We start from the raw sequence: 22,147 nt of genomic DNA, 5'->3' as shown, positions 1-22,147 counted from the left end.
GCAAGGGGTTAAACTCACTCCATTCTTCTGAAGTGCAATTTTCTCTTTTCTCCGGCACAATAGTTATTATATGTTGGGACTTTCTTTAGTTCCTATTTTCAACACAGCCACCATGAAAGTCTGCTATAAATAAAGAAAAAAATAGAGAAATTGGTTGGCTTCATCTCAAAGGTTTGGTGGAACCACAGTGGAAGTTGGGAGACACACTCAAATCCGAGAAGTCCGGAATTTACTGCCAGGAATCTTCCCTGCTCGGGGCGGGCAGAAAAAGCTGCGGTCCTTCAGTCCACGGCCCTTCTTGCTGAGCTTTCCTTCCTGAGGCTGGCCCGCCCCGCCCCCGGATCCAGCAGCAGAGACGCCTCGGAGGTGGGCTGCTCCGGGTCCGAGGAGCGAGCCGAGGGAATCTGGGTACGTGGTTCCGGAAGAGGGGTCACTGAGCCGGCACTAACTTGCAAACCAGCCCGTGTGATCTGGACAGCCCACGGTGCAATGCCCACCTCTTCAGGGGGTTAGAACTGAACACGCAAAGGTCCTCCCGAGGCCCGCACACCAACCACTCTACTCGGTCTCGCTCGGTCCAGGGCTCCCTTCCCGCGCTACACGCCTGCTGGCCCCGGGCGTTTCGCTCCCCGGTCCGAGGAGCACGCAGGGCCATTTTCCCCCTCCCCTGTCCGCCACCAGCGGGGGCGGCCGACCGGCCCTGGACCCCGCCCCCGCCCCCGCCCCCGCCCCCGCCCCCGGCGGAAAGGGCGGCGAAGGCCGGGCCTCGGGGCTCGGCGACGGCCCTAGACCCGCCCGCCTCCGAGCCGCTGGGTCCCGAATGGCAGAGCGCGCTCGGACCATCGGCATCGCCTCACGTCGCCCCGCCCCGCGCCGCCCTCCCATTGGCTGTCGCCGGGCCCTCGGGACCCGCGGGTTGCTTCTCAGCCGGCCGGACGGCGCGGCGGCCCCGAGCGGGGTCGGAGGTGAACAGCCTGGAGTAACCCCGGACGTGGTCACCCCACGCGGCAGGAGGGCGGAGGAGGGAGGCGGGGGCGGGCCGGGGGCGGGCCGGCTCGCGGGAGGCCCCGCCCCTTCCCCGTGTGCCCGGCCGGCCTCGAGCGGCGCGCCTGTCAGCCATCGCGGTGCTCGCCGCGTCTCCTCCCGCCCAGCACCGCCGCCGCGCAGGGGCTCCGGGACGCCGGGCCGCGGACGCGCCGCCGGGAGGTGAGGTGAGGGTGCCCCAAAGCTGGTGATTCACGGCCTGGAGAGGCCGGGGCCCGGGGCGGGGAGGTGGCTCCACGGGGCCGCCTCCCATCTTCCGCCGGCCCGCACGCGGCCGGCTCCATCCCGCCGGAGCCGCCGGACCCCCGTGCCAGCCCTCCCCGCAGCTCCGGGGCCTCGAGTGCCCCTCCGTGGAGTCGTGGAGGGGCCTGGGGCCTCGGGGTGGGAGCTGCGACCCGGAACTGGGAGGCGTGCAGCCCGGGGCCTCTAGGCAGGGGCTGGGAGGTGGGCCTGGGGCTCCCTGGACGCCACTCCCTCGCTGGGTCCGGCGCGGTCCGGGTCCTTCCTCCGGCGACTCTCTCCGAGGCGACCCTGCGCCAGCGAGAGAGCAAAGACCCACGTGGGAGGGGGATGCGGAGGGTTGGGTCCAGCTGCATTGAAAGTCTTCGAACTCTGGAGAGAGAGGTGTCGGGTGCAGGGACCCTGGCTTCCGTGTCTTTGTGCGGGGGTGGGAGCAGGGCCAGGCGACTTGTCCCTTGCCAGACCTCGCTCCCAGGGTTTGTTTTCTGTTAGTAAATAAATGTGCGTTCCTGTTACTCTCTCCTTCCCATCTGCTATACGGGTCAAGCTATTGGAGATAGGACGTCGGAAGGTGATGTGAGGCTAATTTCAGAGGAAAATGTGCGTCAAGGTCCTGCTCGGGTCAGTGCCAACATTATTTTTGGATTTGGACACAGAAAGTGGACACCCCTGGACACTTGGAATCAGCTCTAAATACTAGGGACTCCATGCAGGTCTTGTAGATTTTATAGAAGCATAGGAGAATATAGCTGCTCCCAGTAGAGGGAATACTTTAATTTCAGATACGTTTGTTTCGGGGTTTAAGTCCGAAATCAAGAGACCCTAGGATTTCCTGATTGATTCCATTTCTACTTAAGCAGTTTTTCAGTAATTTCCCAATGTGTGGAATAAACCTCATAACCTAGTCCTCACTCTCAGAGGTTGATCCCTTTAATCTAGATTTCTTTTCATTCATTTTTCCCCCCCTCCAACCCCATGAAACATTGAGAAACATGCTTACTTTGGTTACATGGTTTCTTCCTTCTGGGTGATAGGAATTATCGGACTTGTCTCTTACTTCTTGGTGGGAATGCTTTGGATGTTTGTGATGGAGAAGTATTTCTGTGCTGCCTACTTGGCAAGCACTTTTAAGGACAGTGTGTGATCTAATACAGTAATATAGAGCAGGACAGCAGCTGCAGTGTCCAGGTAAGTGCCTGCTTGTTACAAAGTAGCAAGTCTCTTCCCACTTTTCTTGACTTAATTTCCTCATTTCTAATAATAGGAGGACTGTTGTGAATCCAAGAATAGTTACTAAAGATGTCAAGACAAAGTACTAATTTACAAAGCCGCTTGGGTTTACTTGTGTTGCAGAAGTTTTGTTTTTGAATTTACCAGTGCAGAATTGAAATACATCAAGCATAAGGTTGAATTGTTTTTAAAATTGGAGGGAAGGTTGGGAAATGGTGGCATTTAGTTTAGTGAACGTATAGTTCAGATGATGACTAGGTTATGTCAAAGAACTGGCATTGGGAAAGAAAGCCAGCCTCAGAACTCTCTCTCTGATATTTACCTCTCTAAAGTGCTGTGAACAGGTTCAGGTGTAGAACATTATGTAAAATTCTGTTACCTTTTCAGTTAGTGATTAGGAAAACATTTTGGCCATCACACAGACTGGTTTAACAGGTCTGGGGCTAGTGTTTTTCTTTCTTTAAAATAATTTTTAAAAAATATATAATATACTAATAGTCGTGGTTGAAGAAAGAAGTAAATTAAAATGAAAATTGTTGGAATAATACATTGGAATTTAGAATTTCTAATTGGAGGAGTCTTTTTACAATTCAGAAAAAAAGGTTAACTAATATGCTCTTAAAGATTAATAATGGTAGAAGCTATGCATCAAGCATTTTCCCAAACCCTTAAAACAGCACGATTATGAAGAAGTGAATGAACAGTAAAGACTCATTGGTTGAAAAAGTTTCTTTAACTATGAGGTGACTAACATTTTTAAAGGAAGTATTCACTGATCTTCCACTCTAATAGATTATTGCTTAACTAGTTTTTTGTTTGTTTCAATAAGTGTACAATTTAGTGACTATTCACTACTTTACTTGAATCTAATGGCTTATGTGAAGATGCTCTTAGATAGGAAACTGACAAATAGTATTATAAGGACATTGCACTTAACACAAGGAATATGAATCTGATAGAGCATAGGTTCTTATGAGTTCAGCCACTCTTGGTATGTGTGCTTTAATGATACAGTACTCTTACCAATTTTTTATTTATTCAAGCTACCATAAAGCCATCTAGTCTCTGAATGTTTAAGCAAGTGAAAAGTGGCTTCATCAACAACGTTAAGTGCCTTACCCAGAGGTTGTTGGCCCCAACCGGTTTGGCCTTCCAATGATGTTATTTGGGACTTAGGTTCATTTCATTGTTTCAGCATGCCATATTCACCCTCCTTTATATAAAGAACCACAGTAATGTTTACCATCACTTGACAATAGGAATTGAAGTTGTTTGGCAGTACTAGTGATCCCAGAGAGAATAAGCTTGTATAAATGATTTTCATTTTAAAAATAACACAAATGAATTTATGGAGTTAAGTTTGAAAAGCAGGCTCAGTTTTGGAGAATCTTTTTCTGGAAATATAAGGTTTTATTTATGTGTATTTGGCTATCTCCAATGATAGAAATAGAGAGTACGCTCATTAATGAAGTTCCTAAAAATTTGTAGAAAGCTTTCAAATCTGTCCTTAGTCATAGAAGTTGGCACACACGTATATGTATGTATTTACACCCATGCCAAATTGGGGGGATAGTAGGTTGATAGGAGCTTGATTAGTTTTCAAGTTTAATAAGAGTAATATCAGTAGATTAGCACCAGGAGGATAGATAGCTGGTTTGTGTTTTGTGTGTCAACATTTAGTGGTATTCCTGGCCCTGACAAGGCAAGCTATTTAATTTCCCTTTGATTCCATCTTATAAAATCCAAAAATTTAGTAGAACTTCTAGTATTAGAGTGTACCTTCAGAATTTTATAGTCCAGTTTTCCACGTAATATGAGAATATTTTATCTGATACTCCTATTGAAAATTCCAGCTATAGGCAATCCATCATCTCGGGCAACTAATTTTTAAGTTTGTCATTATTTTAATTCAAAACTGTCTCTTTAAAATAACACAAGCTATTGTAACTCCAAGAGGACTAGGAATTGCTTTAACCTGTAAATGTCTCCTCTACATCTCTGCCAGGTAACATAAAGTACAATCCAGAGAACTGGGGGGCAACAACAACAAAAAAGCAATGTGTTTTCAAAGAAAATTTTTTTATCTTGAGACTGTTTAGAAGGTAGCTGACACATCTAAATCATGGCTTCAGCTTTTTCTAAATACTGTTGTTCTATGAAGTAAGATTATAAGGGAAAATTGATTCATAATCCCAAAGCTTTTCGAATTCACAAAATGGCTTTTTACCTGGAAGCCTCTAATGTTTCTAGGTAATATTTGAAATAAACCCGTTGTTCATGCCTCCTAGTTTTGTAACTCAAATGTTAACTGGAATACTTATGAAACGGCCTGCAGAAGCCTAGTTTTTACACAGCATTGTAAGGTGCTATTGGTGGTAGATCTAAAATGATTGGAAGAGATAACTTTTTCCAGCTTCATTAAGAAGATAACAGAGTTAATTACATATATTAAATAAGGGAATGACATGCTCATGGTCTACTTAAATGCACAGGCAGATAGGAGATAAAGGATCAGAGTGGCATGGAATTAGGTAAAACTTTTTTTTATATATAAACCTATTTTTATTGATTTCAGAGAGGAAAGAAGAGGGAGGGAGAGATAGAAACATCAATGATGAGGGAGAATCATCGATCAGCTGCCTCCTGCACAACCCCTGCTGGGGATAGAGTCCAAAACTTGGGCATGTACCCTGACCTGGAATTGAACCATGATCTACTGGTTCGTGGGTCGAGGCTCAACCACTGAGCTTTACTGGGTGGGCTGGGTAAAACTTTCTGTTAACGTATTTAAGATCTTCAGTTGGTAATACATAAGTGATACATGCACATAGTTCAAAGTTTTAAACATAAGAGAGAGAAAACAAATGTAATAAAAGCATATATAGTGACATTCTCCATCCTAATTTTGTCTTGCAGCCATCTAGTACCCTTCACCAGAGACAAGCAGTGTTATTAATATCATTATAATTTCTTTTTAAAAAATTTTTAATATATTTTTTATTGATTAAGATATTACATATGTGGGGAGAACCAAGATGGCGGCATAGGTTAACGCCGGAGTTTGCTGCTTTGAACAACCACTTCAAAAGTGAAACCAAAAAACAGAAGGGACATCACCCAGAACCACAGGAACGCTGGCTGAGTGGAAGTCCTACAACTAGGAGGAAAGAGAAACGCATACGGACACTCAGAGGAGGCGCAGTGCTGAAGTCAAATTCTGAGGTGCGGAGTGCGCAGAGCGGGCTGGCGGCGGAGGGCGCGGTTGGCGTTTTCAATCGGGAGGGAGTCGCAGAATCTGAGATCCAGATCCGGGCGAGTCTTTAGGGACCCAGACTCAAACGGGAGAAGCGGGACTGTCTGGCTTCGGTCAGAGCGAGTGCAGCTTTCTCTCTGAGCTTTGCAGCGGGTGCTGGGACTCAGAGAGGCAGAGCCCCTGGGGACAGGACTGAGAGCCGCCATAACTGCTCTCTCCGGCCCACCCTGTTGATCCTGTGCGACCCGCCCCGCCCAAGCCCTGCACACAGGCATTTGCCGGATAGCCTCAGGCAAAGGCTAGATTAGCACCTCCCTAGAGGACAGAAGTTCTCTCACTGCTGACACAGCTGATTCTCATAGCCACTTGGCCTGGAGGTCAAACCCTCCCTGGAATTAGCTACAACAATCAAGATTTAACTATAAGACTGCGAACAAAGACCACTAGGGGGTGCACCAAGGAAGCATAACAAAATGCGGAGACAAAGAAACAGGACAAAATTGTCAATGGAAGATATAGAGTTCAGAACCACACTTTTAAGGTCTCTCAAGAACTGTTTAGAAGCCGCCGATAAACTTAATGAGATCTACAAGAAAACTAATGAGACCCTCGATCTTATATTGGGGAACCAACTAGAAACTAAGCATACACGGACTGAAATAACGAATATTATACAGACTCCCGACAGCAGACCAGAGGAGCGCAAGAATCAAGTCAATGATTTGAAATGCGAGGAAGCAAAAAACACCCAACCGGAAAAGCAAAATGAAAAAAGAATCCAAAAATGCGAGGATAGTGTAAGGAGCCTCTGGGACAGCTTCAAGTGTACCAACATCAGAATTATAGGGGTGCCAGAAGATGAGAGAGAGCAAGATATTGAAAACCTATTTGAAGAAATAATGACAGAAAACTTCCCCCACCTGGTGAAAGAAATGGACTTACAGGTCCAAGAAGCGCGGAGAACCCCAAACAAAAGGAATCCAAAGAGGACCACACCAAGACACATCATAATTAAAATGCCAAGAGCAAAAGATAAAGAGAGAATCTTAAAAGCAGCAAGAGAAAGAAACTCAGTTACCTACAAGGGAATACCCATACGACTGTCAGCTGATTTCTCAACAGAAACTTTGCAGGCCAGAAGGGAGTGGCAAGAAATATTCAAAGTGATGAATATCAAGAACCTACAACCAAGATTACTTTATCCAGCAAAGCTATCATTCAGAATTGAAGGTCAGATAAAGAGCTTCACAGATAAGGAAAAGCTAAAGGAGTTCATCACCACCAAACTAGGATTATATGAAATGCTGAAAGGTATCCTTTAAGAAGAGGAAGAAAAAGGTAAAGATACAAATTATGAACAACAAATATGCATCTATCAACAAGTGAATCTAAGAATCAAGTGAATAAATATCTGATGAACAGAATGAACTGGTGATTATAATAGAATCAGGGACATAGAAAGGGAATGGACTGACTATTCCTGGGGGGGGAAAGGTGTGTGGGAGATGCGGGAAGAGACTGGACAAAAATCGTGCACCTATAGATGAGGACAGTGGGTGGGGAGTGAGGGCGGAGGGTGGGGCGGGAACTGGGAGGGGAGTTATGGGGGGGAAAAAAAAGAGGAACAAATGTAATAATCTGAACAATAAAGATTTAATTAAAAAAAAAAAAAAAGATATTACATATGTGTCCTTGTCCCTACGTTACCCTCTACCCCCCCCCCCCGCCCCCCCCCGCTCATGCCCTCACCCCCCCGTTGTCCGTGTCCATTGGTTAGGCCTATATGCTTGCATATAAGTCCTTTGGTTGATCTTTCCCCCTTACCCCTCCCCTCCCCTACCTTCCCTCCAAGGCCCGACAGTCCAATCAATGCCTCTCCGTCTCTGGATCAGTCCTTGTTCATCAGTTTATGTTGTTCATTATATTCCACAAATGAGTGAGATCCTGTGGTATTTATCCGCTCTCCAGTTCCATCCATGCTGTGGCAAATGGTAAGAGTTCCTTTTTCTTCTTCCTCTTCTTAAAGAATACCTTTCAGCATTTCATATAATGCTGGTTTGGTGGTGATGAACTCCTTTAGCTTTTTCTTATCCGTGAAGCTCTTTATCTGACCTTCTATTCTGAATGATAGCTTTGCTGGATAAAGTAATCTTGGTTGCAGGTTCTTGCTATTCATCACTTTGAATATTTCTTGCCACTCCCTCCTGGCCTGCATGGTTTCTGTTGAGAAGTCAGCTGACAGTCGTATGGGTACTCCCTTGTAGGTAACTGACTGTCTTTCTCTTGCTGCTTTTAAGATTCTCTCTTTATCTTTTGCTCTTGGCATTTTAATGATGATGTGTCTTGGTGTGGTCCTCTTTGGATTCCTTTTGTTTGGGGTTCTCTGCGCTTCCTGGACTTGTAAGTCCATTTCTTTCACCAGGTAGGGGAAGTTTTCTGTCATTATTTCTTCAAAAAGGTTTTCAATATCTTGCCCTCTCTCTCCTTCTGGTACCCCTATAATTCTGATGTTGGTACGCTTGAAGTTGTCCCAGAAGTTCCTTACACTATCTTCATATTTTTGGAATCTCTTTTCTTTTTTCTTTTTCGGTTGGGTATTTTTTGTTTCTTTGTATTTCAAATCTTTGACTTGATTCTTGGGATCCTCTTGTCTGCTGTTGGATCTCTGTAAATTATTCTTTATTTCAGTCAGTGTATGCTTAATTTCTAGTTGGTCCTTTTTCATGTCCTCCATGGTCTCACTATACTTATTGAGGGATTCATTCAATTTATCGGCGGTTTCCATAAAATTCTTGAAAAACCTTATAAACGTGGCCTTAAACTCTATATCCAGTCGTTTGCTTTCCTCCATTTCTGCCATTTGTGACCTGTTTCTTTGTCTCCGCATTTTGGCTGCTTCCCTGTGTTGATAGAGTGGCCCTGCGTGCCAGGTGTCCTGTAGGGCCCAGTGGCTCAGCCTCCCCAGTTACCTGAGGTGGACACTCTTGGTGCACTCTTGGTGCCTTGGTTGTTGTAGGATCACTGGGAGGAATTGACCTCCAGGCCAATTGGCAGTGAGAATCAGCTGTGTCTGCAGTGGGAGAACTTCTGTGCTGAAGCCACCCTTCTGGGGCAAGACTTGCTTCAGTGGGGCTTTGGTGCTCACTGGGTCTGCTCCCTGAGTGTGTCCCTTATGGATCTGAGGAGTTGCAATCTGGATGGTCCCCCTCTGACCACTGGGTACAGTGGCTCCTGGATCTAAGGAGGTGCTAATTCAGCCTCTGTCTGAGGCCACACAGCAGGAGCCACGAAGAGGCTCAGCTGTGAAGCAATACAAGCCGCTGCGGGGCCTTGGGCCTTCTCTTGGAAGTTCCGGGTCTGCCTGGCTCGGCTGCAGTTAGGTACATTCACATGCAAACGCCTCTGCCGCAGCCTGGGTGGGGCGGGGTCTCAGGGAATCAAAGGGCGGAGCCAGCAGCTATGGCTGATTCTCCTAAGGAGTCGCGCGTCTCAGCGACCCGACCCGATAATTGCTGCAAGCACCTCTGAGGGAAAGCCGCACTCAAGTTCGCCCGCTGCCCGACAGTCCAGCTTCTACCCGTATGAGTCCTGGGTCCCCAGAGACTTCCCGGAACCGGAGTTCAGAGCAGTCGGGAGCTTGTGATTCAAAAAGACAGCCGCGTCCTCAGGTGCCACCCTCTTTCCGCGGGCGCGCGAGCCGCCGTACCTCTGCACTTCACCTCCGCAGCTCCTCTGGCTCTCAGTGTGCTTTTCTTTCCTTCTAGTTGTAGAATTTACACTCAGCCAGGCTTCCTGTTGTTCTGGATGATGTCTGCTCTGTCCTTTGCGGTATTTTTCAATTGTTGTGGGAGGCGGCAATTTCCCGGTGTTTATCTATGCCGCCATCTTAGTTTCCCTTCATCATTATAATTTCTTAATAGTAATGATCAGATATATTTATTTAAATGTATTTATTTTTAAATAGAGGTTTTATTCATATTCAAACAAATGCTCCCCACTCTGCTAATTTTTTAAATACAAATTATGCATACTTTACATACTGTTCTTCACCTTTGGTTTCTTCACTTAATGTAATTATTTTCAACTGGTGTGCCACAAGCATTTTTAAAACATGTAATAACTGACTGTTTAGTCAGGGGCACTGACCTCTTTTCCCTTAGATTATCAAATGAAAAAATGACAACAGCCAACACAGTGGCCGTCTAGTGTGAATGAATCAAAATTATACAGTGGAGCCTTGACTTACGAGTTTAATTCGTTCTGAGACCGAGCTCGTTAAGGAGCTCGTTAACTCAAATTACTCCATCAACTCAATGCAAAAAATCGTAGGAGAGACAGCTGGTATCTCAAAAAAACTCGTTAGTCGGGACACTCATAAGTCAAGGCCCCACTCTAGCTCAAACTACATAATGGGGTAAATCTTAATTCCCCAATTAACATACCTACACTATCCCCAATCTTGTCACTTGTCATTCAGGGTCTTCTCTTAGAAGCTCTGGATTTCCCTATCTGTGTAATAGGTTCTTTCCTTATGTTTTCTTCACCCCAAACCAGTGGAACTGTGTCTGTCAACTGTGACACTTAATATTCAGATCTCTGGGCCTCCAGCAGCAATTCTGAATCTCAGTTGATCTGGGGTGGAGTTTAGACATACTATATGTTTTTTAAAAGCTCAACAGGTGATTGTTATAAATAGTCAAATTTGAGAATTTCTACCTTGGGTACAGTTAAATTGTTGGGCCTAGAAGGAAACCCAGGATTTGGGAAGTAACTAGAGATTCTTTGGTCTTTTAGAGTTTAGGGACTTAATGTAATAGGAGATCTGTCCTCTCCTTTACTTTATGGGTGGGTATAGCCATTTTATTGATTTGAGAGGGAGAAACATCAATTGGTTGCCTCCCATACACACCTTAACCATGGATTGCACTAGCAATCTAGGTGTATGTCCTTACTGGATATTGAACCAGCATGGGACAACGCTCCAACCAAGTGAGCCACACTGACCAAGGCGGGTATAACCATTTGGAAACATAATCATTGTCTGACTGGGTTGTACCAAATCTAGTGGTTTTCTTTCTTTTTTCTTTTTTTTATGAAATATTGGAAATCATAGGGTTGGAATGTGTTCATCTAAGTATACATGGAAGAGGAATATTGTGATATTATAATATTGGATTATTGTTTAATACTTTCATGAATAAAACGTCTTTGAGCATATAATGTTTTTGATTCACAGATTTGAACAAATAGTAAACAACTAAACTTTATGCTTCAAGTTCAATAATAGATTTGACCAGAAAATCATACTTTGAGTATTATTACTTTATATTATGCTGAGCAAAACAGTTATTAATAATTTTGAAATTCTTTTAAAAAATACTTCAAATATCTCTCCGTTTCTTTTTTTTTTAGTTCTTTTTGGAAGTGGATATCTGCTCAGACAGTAAGAATTATAAGAGGTCAGTTATAAATAATGCTCCTTGTTTTCAATGTGATAAAAATTTTATGTTCGTGTGCTAAAATATTAACCTGTAAGCTTTTATGTTGAAAGTTGCCTTCCACAAAAGAATATATGCAAGTTTAGGGGTGATAACTTGAGTGAACAAGTCTGACAGTGCTAGTATTCCATCACCTTTTCTCTTTCACTCAGGACTAGAATCAGTGGAAGTGGGACGAGCTGTAGAGTAGCTTCTAGAGCAGGGGTGGGCAAACTTTTTGACTTGAGTGCCACAATGGGTTCTTAAACTGGACCGGAGGGCCGGAACAAAAGCATGGATGGAGTGTTTATGTGAACTAATATAAATTCAAAGTAAACATCATTACATAAAAGGGTACGGTCTTTTTTTTTTTTTAGTTTTATTCATTTCAAACGGGCCAGATCCAGCCCGCGGGCCGTAGTTTGCCCATGGCTGTTCTAGAGTGTCTGGACAGCTACTCCGTGATTTTCCATACATGACCTCTCTTCTGATGGTTTGTAGGCTTGTGCCTGGGCATACCATTCAAGTAGAGTTGCTGGTTGGTGGACAGATCTTTAGCTGTTGACACTGGGCTGCTTCCAATCGTTGCAACCCTTTAGGGAAGGCTACCTTCCTGTTCTTAGCTAGGAAAAAAAAAATTTGAAGTTGACTTTTTTAGAGCCTTTCATTTATTAGTCAATCCCATTTTTTCCACGGAATCAGAGAAATGTTTCTTACTAATTTTATTTTTTAGTCTAGTCACCTAATTTTGGTCAGGCTATAATGTAGAATCTGTCCCTGAATACCTTACTTACTTCTCTTGTGAAGAAGGCAGCCATTATTTTCTGTTAGCTGAAATGGAGGTTTTTAAAAAATTTATTATTCTTAAGCTTGATTATGAACTGCTCTAAAATGTGAAAGAAGTAGCCTTTTTGCTGCTGTACTTTCTGATGTTTGGAGTGGTCATCTGTTAGAACTTCTTCCTCCCTTTCTCCTTCTCTCTCCCTAATTCCCTTTTTAAATGATTTGGTTTTCTTTTAATATTCTGAAAGTGAACTCTTTATAAAATTTGGAGACATTAGACAAAATTTTTTTAAGGAAACCTAATACTCCAAGGGAGAAATGTATAGAAATTTTAGATGTCAAGTTTGCATACTTTTATATTTGATTCTAGTTTTAAACATAAAAGTTAGCTTAAATAAATAATCTCCAACTCACTTTTAGGAACTGTCTGCAGGTATTTTTTAGCATTCCTGACAATTTATTATTACTGCTTTATTCTTCTAGCATAGTGGTTCTCAAATTTTAGGACTTGGCAAAATATTGATTATTGGGCCCCAACCTGTAGGTTCTGACATAGTTAGTTTGTCTGTGGTAGGGCCCAAGAATTTGTACTCTTAATGGATTCCCAGGTAATACTGCTCTTGGACTAGAAACCACACTTTGAGAACCACTATTCTAGCGTTACAGATACGTTTTCTCTTTATAAATGAACAAGCTCCGATTCACAAATTGCACAAAAATAATGGTGCATATGTAATTGTAACGTGTAGTGTGTCCATGTATATGTACAGATATATACATGTATATCTATTCACTATGTAGTATGTATATTTATACATAAATGTTTTATGTATATATTTATACATAAATGCACTTATATATAAAATTTATAGTCTCTTATAGTGTAGTGTTTGGAACCAGGTGGTAGGTGTATAGTTTACTGTAAACACCAAGGGTTTTTGTTGTTGTTGTTTAAAATGTTTTTTTGTGTTTTTTTTTTAATATTTTATTGATTTTTTTACAGAGAGGAAGGGAGAGAGATAGAGAGTTAGAAACATCGATGGGAGAGAAACATCGATCAGCCGCCTCCTGCACATCTCCCACTGGGGATGTGCCCGCAACCCAGGCACATGCCCTTGACCGGAATGGAACCTGGGACCCCTCAGTCCGCAGGCCGACGCTCTATCCACTGAGCCAAAGCGGTTTCAGCTTAAAATGTTTTTTTATTTTTTGTTTTACAGAGAGGGGAAGGGAGGGGGGGCGGGGAGAGAGAAACATCTATCGGCTGCCCCGACATGTGGCCTACTGGAGATCGAGCCTGCAACCCTGGCATGTGCCCTGACTGGGAATCGAACTGTCGACCTCTCGGTGCTTGGGGCAATGCTCAACCAATTGAGTCACACCAGCCAGGGCTAAACACCAAGTTTTCAATGAACACCACTCTTCCAAAACCCTTACCACATTCTCCCCAATACTAATAACCAAAATTACAATATACAAACGGAGCTTTCACCTACTGGAAAGGTTTCTGATTATCTCTTGGACATCATCAAATTGATAAAGATATTGGGAGTGGCTTATATTTTTTTTGAAAATGATTTCTTGAGGAAATGGAAATTAGTTTTAATCTTTTAGGCAGAGTTACTATGATCTAGATTTCCTTCCCTTGTAGAAAACAAAGGCCCTGAAATAGAATAGCTAAGGAAACAAATTCTCAGACTCTGCCTTGCTTCCAAGTTCAAGCTGTGCCATACTAGGTATAACCTGTCGTTATCTTTAGATATAGGTTATTATCTATAACCTGCTTTCCTCACTCTTCATTTTCTCCATAGCTCTGAGAGCTCATTTTGAAGAAATAATGGATGAGCCATCCTCCTTGGCCAAACCTCTGGAGCTGAACCAGCACTCCCGATTCATAATTGGTTCTGTGTCTGAAGATAACTCGGAGGATGAGATCAGCAGTCTGGTGAAGCTGGATCTACTGGAGGAGAAGGAGGGCTCTCTGTCACCCACTTCTGTCAGCTCGGATACACTCTCTGATATGGGCATCTCTAGCCTACAGGATGGCTTGGCCTTACATGTAAGGTAAGAGAGAGAAGTTTAATGTTTTATCCATTTAATATGTCCTGCTTTCACTGAGTTTGTTCTGAAAAGAGTAAGAATAATTTTATCCAAGATTGCTTCTTCTTTTCCTATGTCACCGGTCTTAAAGCTTTGATGAGTAAGTAAGTGGAAACTGATGTACTTTGTCTGGAGTATAGTTTTTGAAAGTATCTTTTCCTAAACATTACTCTCAACTTTTTCTGGTTCTTTCTACATACTAGATCTTTTACTGAGACCTAGAGAATGAGAGTTATGTTGAGGAATTTCAGTCTCTGTATTACTTTGACTACCATTGTTGTAACTATCTTGGTGATTGACAGGTCTTTTGCAAGGGTGGGCAAATTTGTAGTAATATCTCTTTGAACTACTTCATCATAGCAGGAAGTTATATTCTATTTCTGACCGGGCCAGTACTCAATAAAGAGCTGTAGAAGGAATAAGGGATTGTTATAGAGCTCTTCTTTTTCTCTAGAAATGCAGTTCCCTATATGTAATTGAGAATATCAGTAAATAGTAACCCTGGATTGTTCTTATTTGTTGATGTTTGATTGTACAACTAGTGTGTGATATACTAACCTTTGGTCATTTGCTTTGCATTTCTTGGATTAAAAGTTATGGATTAGTGGTTCTTGGTTTTCACTGTACATCAGAATCATTTGGGGAGCCTTAAGAAATGAACCCCATCACCACCGATTCTGATTCACTTGATATTGGCTTGGAGCTGGGGCAATTTCTTTTAAAGCTCTCCAGATAATTCTAATATGCAGCCAGGGTTTATATTATAGGTCTAGCCTAGATAAACATAAGTTAGGGTAGGTATTGCTGCTGTTATTATCTTGATACTTCTATCATTAATGGATTATAAAGTAATTCAACTCCTTTTTTATATACTCAAGATACACACTCTGTACTTCACAGATTCCTAGAACTATAATGAACCAGAGATAATTTAGTCTAATTCCTTTACTTAAATAGATGAGAAAACAGGCCAAAAGAGGGAAAATACCTCACTTAAGGGGTCAGGTCTTTGTTTTTATGTAAACATCTTAAATATGTTTTTATTGATTTTTAGAGAGAGAGGAAGGGAGAGGGATAGAGAGATAGAAACATCAATGATGAAAGATTGGCTGCCGCCTGCATGCCCCCTACTGGGGATCGAGCCTGCAACCCGGACATGTACCCTGACTGGGGAGGGATCTAGTGACCTCCTGGTTCATGGGTCCATGCTCAACCACTGAACCACATCACCAGTTGGGCTAATACTGGTGATGGTATCTTTCCCCTCAAGATCATCTGTAAATGTGTTGGGGTTGTGCCTGATGGGACTACTTGCTTTTAGAGGACAGAGGACCAATGATTTAAAACCTTCTACAATGGATAATCACACACCACCAAAAATTGTTCTCATAATGTCACAGTGTCCTGTTGAGAAAGATTGGGTTAAATTTAAATCCTAGCCCTGGTTGGCGTTTCTCAGTGGTTAGCAGTGGTTCTCAACCTTCCTAATGCCGCGACCCTTTAACACAGTTCGTCATGTTGTGGTGACCCCCAACCATAAAATTATTATTTTATTGATTTTTTACAGAGAGGAAGGGAGAGAGATAGAGAGTTAGAAACATCGATGAGAGAGAAACATCGATGAGCTGCCTCCTGCACATCTCCTACTGGGGATGTGCCCGCAACCCAGGTACATGCCCTTGACCGGAATCGAACCTGGGACCTTTCAGTCCGCAGGCCTACGCTCTATCCACTGAGCCAAACCGGTTTCGGCCATAAAATTATTTTTGTTGCTACTTCATAACTGTAATTTTGCTACTGTTATGAATCATAATGTAAATATCTGATATGCAGGATGTATTTTCATTATTACAAATTGAACATAATTAAAGCATAGTGATTAATCACAAAACAATATGTAATTATATATGTGTTTTCTGATGGTCTTAGGCGACCCCTGTGAAAGGGTAGTTCGACCCCCAAAGGGGTCTTGACCCACAGGTTGAGAACCGCTGGGTTAGAGCATTGTCCCACTCATCAAAGGGTCTCAGGTTTGATTCCTAGTCAAGTGCATGTACCTGGGTTGCAGGTTCAATCCCTGGCCCCAGTTGGGGCTGTGTGAGAGGCAACAAATCGATGTGTCTCTCTCACATCGATGTGTTTTTTTCTCTCTCTTCCCTCTGCCCCTGCCTTCTACTCTCTAAAAATCAGTGGAACCCTAGCTGGTTTGGCTCAGTGGATAGAGCGTCGGCCTGTGAACTGAACGGTCCCTGGTTCGATTCTGGTCAGGGCACATACCTGGGTTGCAGGCTCGATCTCCATTGGGGGACGTGCAGGAGGCAGCCCATCAGTGGTTCTCTGTCATCATTGATGTTCCCTTCTTCTCTAAAATCAATTAAAATATATTTTAAAAAATCAGTGGAAAAAATATCCTTGGATGAGGAGTAACAAACCAAAAATTTAAATTCTTGAAGCTATACAGCACCTTAAGAATTTTTGTCTAATATGAGACTATGTGAAACAGAATATCCTTTGTTGGATTTGGAAATTGTGAGTTTGGCAATGGTTAGATAGATACCATTATAGGAAATTCAGCTTATGATATTACAAGGCAGTTTATAGTTGCCAAGTCATTCCCAAAGTTGATGGTTCTTATTGCAAAGACTGTGTGATCAGTGGTATGTGTGCCTGAGAATTTGTTTGCATGCCCTACTATTGCAAAACTCATTCCCATAGCTCGTGGAGTAGCTATGGATTGAAGTGTGATCAGCATCCTGTGTAGGAGATAGTGCCACTTCCCACTCACTCTCAGCTAGCTAATGTTCCAGTATGAAACAAAGTTATTTCTTAAATCATTTGTGAATATGGTGTTCTTGGGGTAATTTAAATTCAGTCAAATTTATTTGATATTAGCAAGAACTCTGTTCTGACATCTGCCACCAATTAGCTATGCCACCATACCAATTCATGGTACCTCTTTGGACTGATTTTTCTCATCTATGAAAATGAGGATATGGGTTCAGGTACTCGTTTTCATTCTTTGAACCCAAAGTTAACTAGAGACTGGTTCAGCTTTCTGAGTGAATAGCCTAATCCTTCACAGATGATATTGAAGAAAGGGACAGGTACATTCCTAAGAGATGGTAACTGGAGGTAACCTGAAACTAAGTGAAGTGATTGCCATTGTATAGAATAAGAGTGGGCCTCTCAAGTTTAGGGTTTGGTTTTAGGTGAGAAATGAGAAGTCTGTGAGAATGATGGATAGGTGGGAATATCTTTCCCATCTTTTCCAGAGATTGTGATGACTTGCATCACATATTTTCTAGAGTACCCATGAAAGACTGGATGAATCACTTTCTAAGCTTTATGACCCAAACATGAGAAAACTATAGGCCTGATGCATGGATTCGTGCACATTGAAAGGAAATTAATTACAAGAAATATTTTAATATCGCTGTTCGCCCTTTCTCTATAATAGAAGTGTCAACCAAATTCACGATTGACAATGACAGATCGAAATACATGCGTGCGATTGGCTCCAGTGAGAGCTTTATATGTATCACACGTGTGAGTCAACTTAGCCTTTTATATATAGAGAATAAACTTGCTTAATTAGACCTGCTTTCTGATTTAGCTAAACCTTTTCCAGCCCAGTGAAGCACCCCAACTTCTCTTTCAGGTAATTGTCAGCAACACAACAGTAAATATCAACACGAAGCAGATTATTATTATAGATCACACAGGGAGAACAAAGGGTAAAATATTTAACTGCAGCAGTCTTTAACTTTATTCTGTGCAGTGAGAAAACGTGAAGTCATTTTCAAGTCCCACCATTTCTTAGTTATTTTCAGTTGGGTCAAGTTTCTAAACTTTCTAAATCTCCATTTTCCAGCTAATGAAAAGAAAATAGGATTCTGACTTCTGTGAGGATCAAATGAGATGAGGCACATGAAAATGCTTCACAAATATTTGATTAAAATGTTTCCACCTGGCTATAAAGCAAGTCGTGTTCCTGGGCTGAGGAAACTGCAAGGAGGCTAGTTGCTATGAAGAGGAAGCCAGGTGTTGCTATGTGATGTCATTACCTGGCACCCATAGTGACCATTTCCAGGCTGGGCTGGGTTGTGGGCCACATTTTGTGCCATGGGGTCTTGGCAGCATTGGCTACGATTTGGTGGGGTGTCACTCTGGGGTGGTGGCAGGGCCTGTGTCCCACTTGGGGAAGTTGAATGTTGGTTTGTTGCCGCCAGGTCTGTGGTGTTGGCTAGTGTGCGTCATGGCAGCTCCTGCATTGAGCATCTTCCCTCTGGTGGTCAATGTGTGTCATAGCTACCGGTCAGAGGAATACTTAGCCTTTTATATCTAGACTAGGGGCCCGAAATTCGTGCACTGGGGGGGGGGGGGCGTGTCTCTCAGCCCAGCCTGCCCCCTCTCACATACTGGGAGCCCTCAGGGGATGTCCTAGTGACGGCTTAGGCCCGCTCCCTGCTCCCCTTGGGTATAGGGCCTAAGCCGCAGTCTGGCCTCCCTTTGTGGGAGGTGACCGGGCTGATCAGGGGAAGGCACCAGCCCCATCACTCTGCTGCTGCAGCCACTGCCAGTCACTGCAGCCAGCAAGTTTTTTTCATCAACACGGACTCCAGTCCCTTCGCCATGAAAAAATTACAACTTTCTTTAGGCATTTTCAAGATGTGTCTTCCATATAATAATAATTTCTTTATTATTTCTTTTTTATCCTCACCTGAGGATATATTTCCATTGATTTTTAGAGAATGTGGAAGAGAAAGGGAAAGACAGAGAGAAACATCAAAGTGAGAGGAACACTGATTGGTTGCCTCCTGCATGAGCCCTGACCTGGGCCCCGGCCAGGGAGGAGCGCAACCTAGGTACATGCCCTTGGTCAGAATTGAACCCAGACCCTGCCATCGGCAGGCCAAGGCATTATCCACTGAGCCAAACCGGCTAGGGCAAGATATGACATTTCTTAGCCCTCCAGCAGCAGACCTTCGTTTTTTTCGCCAGGAGTGTGCTGAAAAACCCTAGATCACCTTTTTGGATTCCTATTACCCAAGTTACTAAGAATATTACCAGTGGCATACAGGGAGCTTAACCAGTGAGCGGTCAGAAAAGGTCGCCAGCTTGACTCCCCCTCCCGCCCCCCCCAGGCCTGATGCCTCTGGCCCAGGCTTCAGGCTTGGGCAGGGGACCCCCATCTCCCTCCCATCGGCTCCGTCCTCGCCCAGGCCCGACGCCTTGGCCAGAGGTGTCGCCCCCAATCACCCTCCAGTCGCCAGATCAGCCTCTCGCCCAGGCCTGACGCCTCAGCCAGAGACATCAGGCCTGGGTAGGGGACGCCCAGACCCCTCTGATTGCCGGCTCCTCCCCCTGCACAGGCCTGACGCCTCTGCCCCTGGCTTCAGGCCTGGGCAGGGGACCCCCATCTCCCCCCGATCATCGGCTCCGCCCTCACCCAGGCCTGACGCTTCAGCCAGAAGCATCGACCCCCATCACCCTCCGATCGCAGGATCGGCCCCTTGACCAGGCCTGACGCCTCAGCCAGAGGCATCAGGCCTGGGCAGGGGACCCCCAGACCTCTCCGATTGCCAGCTCCGCCCCCTGCCCAGGCCTGATGCCTCTGGCCCAGGCTTCAAGCCTGGGCTGGGGACCCCCATATCCCCCTGATCACCAGCTCCGCCCCCCACCCAGGCCTGATGCCTCTGGCCCAGGTGTCAGGCCTGGGCAGGGGACCCCCAGGCCCCTCCGATTGCCGGCTCCGTCCCCCGCCCAGGCCTGATGCCTCAGGCAGAGGCGTTGACCTCCATCACCCTCCTATCGCCGGATTGCGTCAGGCCTGGGCAGGGGACCCCCATCTCCCCCAATCACCGGCTTCTGGGGCTGGCCTGCAGCCTGGGATGGTGGCTCGCGCTGGCGGCAGTGCTGTCCCACCCTGCCTGCAGTAGGCAAGTTAGCCGCCATCTTTGTTGGCGGTTAATTTGCATATCACACTGATTAGCCCATGGGAGGCATAGCGAAGGTATGGTCAATTACCATGTTTGTCTGTTATTAGATAGGACTAGAGGCTCGGTGCATGAAATTTTTTAAAAAAAATATATTTTATTGATATTTTTACAGAGAGGAAGGGAGAGGGATAGAGAGTTAGAAACATCGATGAGAGAGAAACATTGATCAGCTGCCTCCTGCACACCCCCTACTCAGGATGTGCCTGCAACCAAGGTACATGCCCTTGACTGGAATCGAACCTGGGACCCTTCAGTCTGCAGGCCGATGTTTTTTCCACTGAGCCAAACCAGTTAGGGCATGGTGCATGAAATTTGTGCTTGGGGGAGGGGGTCCCCTCAGCCCAGCCAGCACCCTCTCCAATCTGGGACCCTTCAGGGGATGTCCGACTCCCAGTTTAAGCCTGATCCCTGAGATTGGGCCTAAACTGAGAGTCAGACATCCCTCTCACAATCCAGGACCTATGGCTCCTAACTGCTCACCTGCCTGCTTGCCTGATTGCCCCTAACTGTCCCCGCTGCCAGCCTGATCACCTTAACTGCCTCTGCCTGCCGGCCTGGTCTCCCTCATCTGCCCCCCCCCCGCCCCCCCTCCCCCCCCACTTCCCCTGCCGATGTGGTCACTCCACGCAGCCTGCTGTTCAGTCGTTTGGTCATCCCTCACTACCCCCCCTGCCGGCCTGGTCACCCCACGCAGCCTGCTGTTCAGTCGTTTGGTCATCCCTCACTACCCCCCCTGCCGGCCTGGTCACCCCACGCAGCCTGCTGTTCAGTCATCCGTCTGGTTGTTTCGGTCATGACGGCCCCTGACTTTTTATGTATTAGGATAATACCCAAGAAAGTTATAGGTTGGTGGGAATATACATTGTATATTCCTCATTGTAGACGACTATGTTTTCTTGTAGATAAGATCAGCTAGGTTGATATATTTCTGAACCTCATTATTGATATTTAATTGAATATTTGAGAAGAAAGATCATTTAAGACTGAGTGTAGGCATCTTAATTTTGATAACTAATGTATGATTTGGTGGCATATAATAGAGCCATCTAGTTGTATGGATATTGACATTTGCTCCTTGTGGGATACCACTTGAGGCCAGATTGTTCTTCATTCTTACAATGCAGTCTAAATCTGCATCAACCTACGCTATCTACCAAACAAAGATTGTAATCAGTTTTGTCAACAAGTATGCTGAATTCCTGGATGAGGTCCAGTTGGAATCACATTAGCCCCACAGTTGGATCTTTTACCTCTAGGGTATGTGATTTTTTAAAAACATTTTTTATCCCATAATTTATGTTATGGTATTTGAAACTCCATCTCAGTTTTCTCTTAAACTTCTTAAAATATATACTCAAAATATCAAGTGGCCAACATTTCATGCTTAGCAAGCATCTTAGGTTAATGACTTCATTGGAAAACAATCTGTAATTGCTGTTATTTGTGTATATATAAATCCAGCATACAATTTCTGTCTCTGGGTTTAAGACAAGTAGTTGCTACTTTGGAAGGAGAGCATGATTAAGTTCATTCAGAAAAGGCTCCTTGAAGGTGAGGTATAGTCCTATCTCCTTTCTGGTCCAGAAAGAAAAGTACTTTACTTTTTTATGTTTCCTAAAATTCATGGTCAATAAAAAAAAATCATATAGAATTGTATTATAGACCATCATCCATAGGAAATAATGGTGATGAGGTTAGATTCTGAGAGAATCTAGGAGTAGCTTTCAGCACCTGCTGCCATTGGGTCAAGAGGGAAGTTAAGGGGACAAGAGTAATGACATGATTTGATTAAAAGCTATAAAGGACAGAGCTTTTTAGTTGTTTGTTCCTTTTTTTTTTTTTTTTTTTATATATATTTTATTGATTTTTTACAGAGAGGAAGGGAGAGAGATAGAGAGTTAGAAACATCGATGAGAGAGAAACATCGATCAGCTGCCTCCTGCACATCTCCCACTGGGGATGTGCCCGCAACCCCGGTACATGCCCTTGACCGGAATCGAACCTGGGACCTTTCAGTCCGC

The 22,147-nt window shown here is 44.3% G+C and overlaps 1 protein-coding gene across 9 annotated transcripts in view; it reads left to right on the top strand.

The window, feature by feature from the left end:
• ACACA (acetyl-CoA carboxylase alpha) overlaps positions 1-22,147 on the top strand; it is a 277,027-nt gene that overhangs the window by 38,556 nt on the left and 216,324 nt on the right. For 4 of the 9 annotated variants that reach the window (XR_004972815.1, XM_036340342.1, XM_036340341.1 and 1 more), the window contains 2 exons: positions 11,180-11,226; positions 13,839-14,091. Coding sequence is in view for 7 of the 9 variants with exons in the window: in XM_036340342.1 (XP_036196235.1) it covers positions 11,180-11,226; positions 13,839-14,091 (300 nt within the window). In the remaining 2 variants the exon portion in view is untranslated. Of the gene's footprint in view, positions 1-1,060; positions 1,212-5,681; positions 5,737-7,735; positions 7,759-11,179; positions 11,227-13,838; positions 14,092-22,147 lie in introns of those variants that run through there. The other 5 variants (XM_036340349.1, XM_036340348.1, XM_036340345.1 and 2 more) reach the window with 5 other exon arrangements.

Source organism: Myotis myotis, unplaced genomic scaffold, assembly GCF_014108235.1.
Source record: "Myotis myotis isolate mMyoMyo1 unplaced genomic scaffold, mMyoMyo1.p scaffold_m19_p_17, whole genome shotgun sequence".
NCBI lineage: Eukaryota > Metazoa > Chordata > Mammalia > Chiroptera > Vespertilionidae > Myotis > Myotis myotis.
Note: the sequence above shows the minus strand (reverse complement) of the source record. Positions and strands in the feature narration are given on the sequence as shown.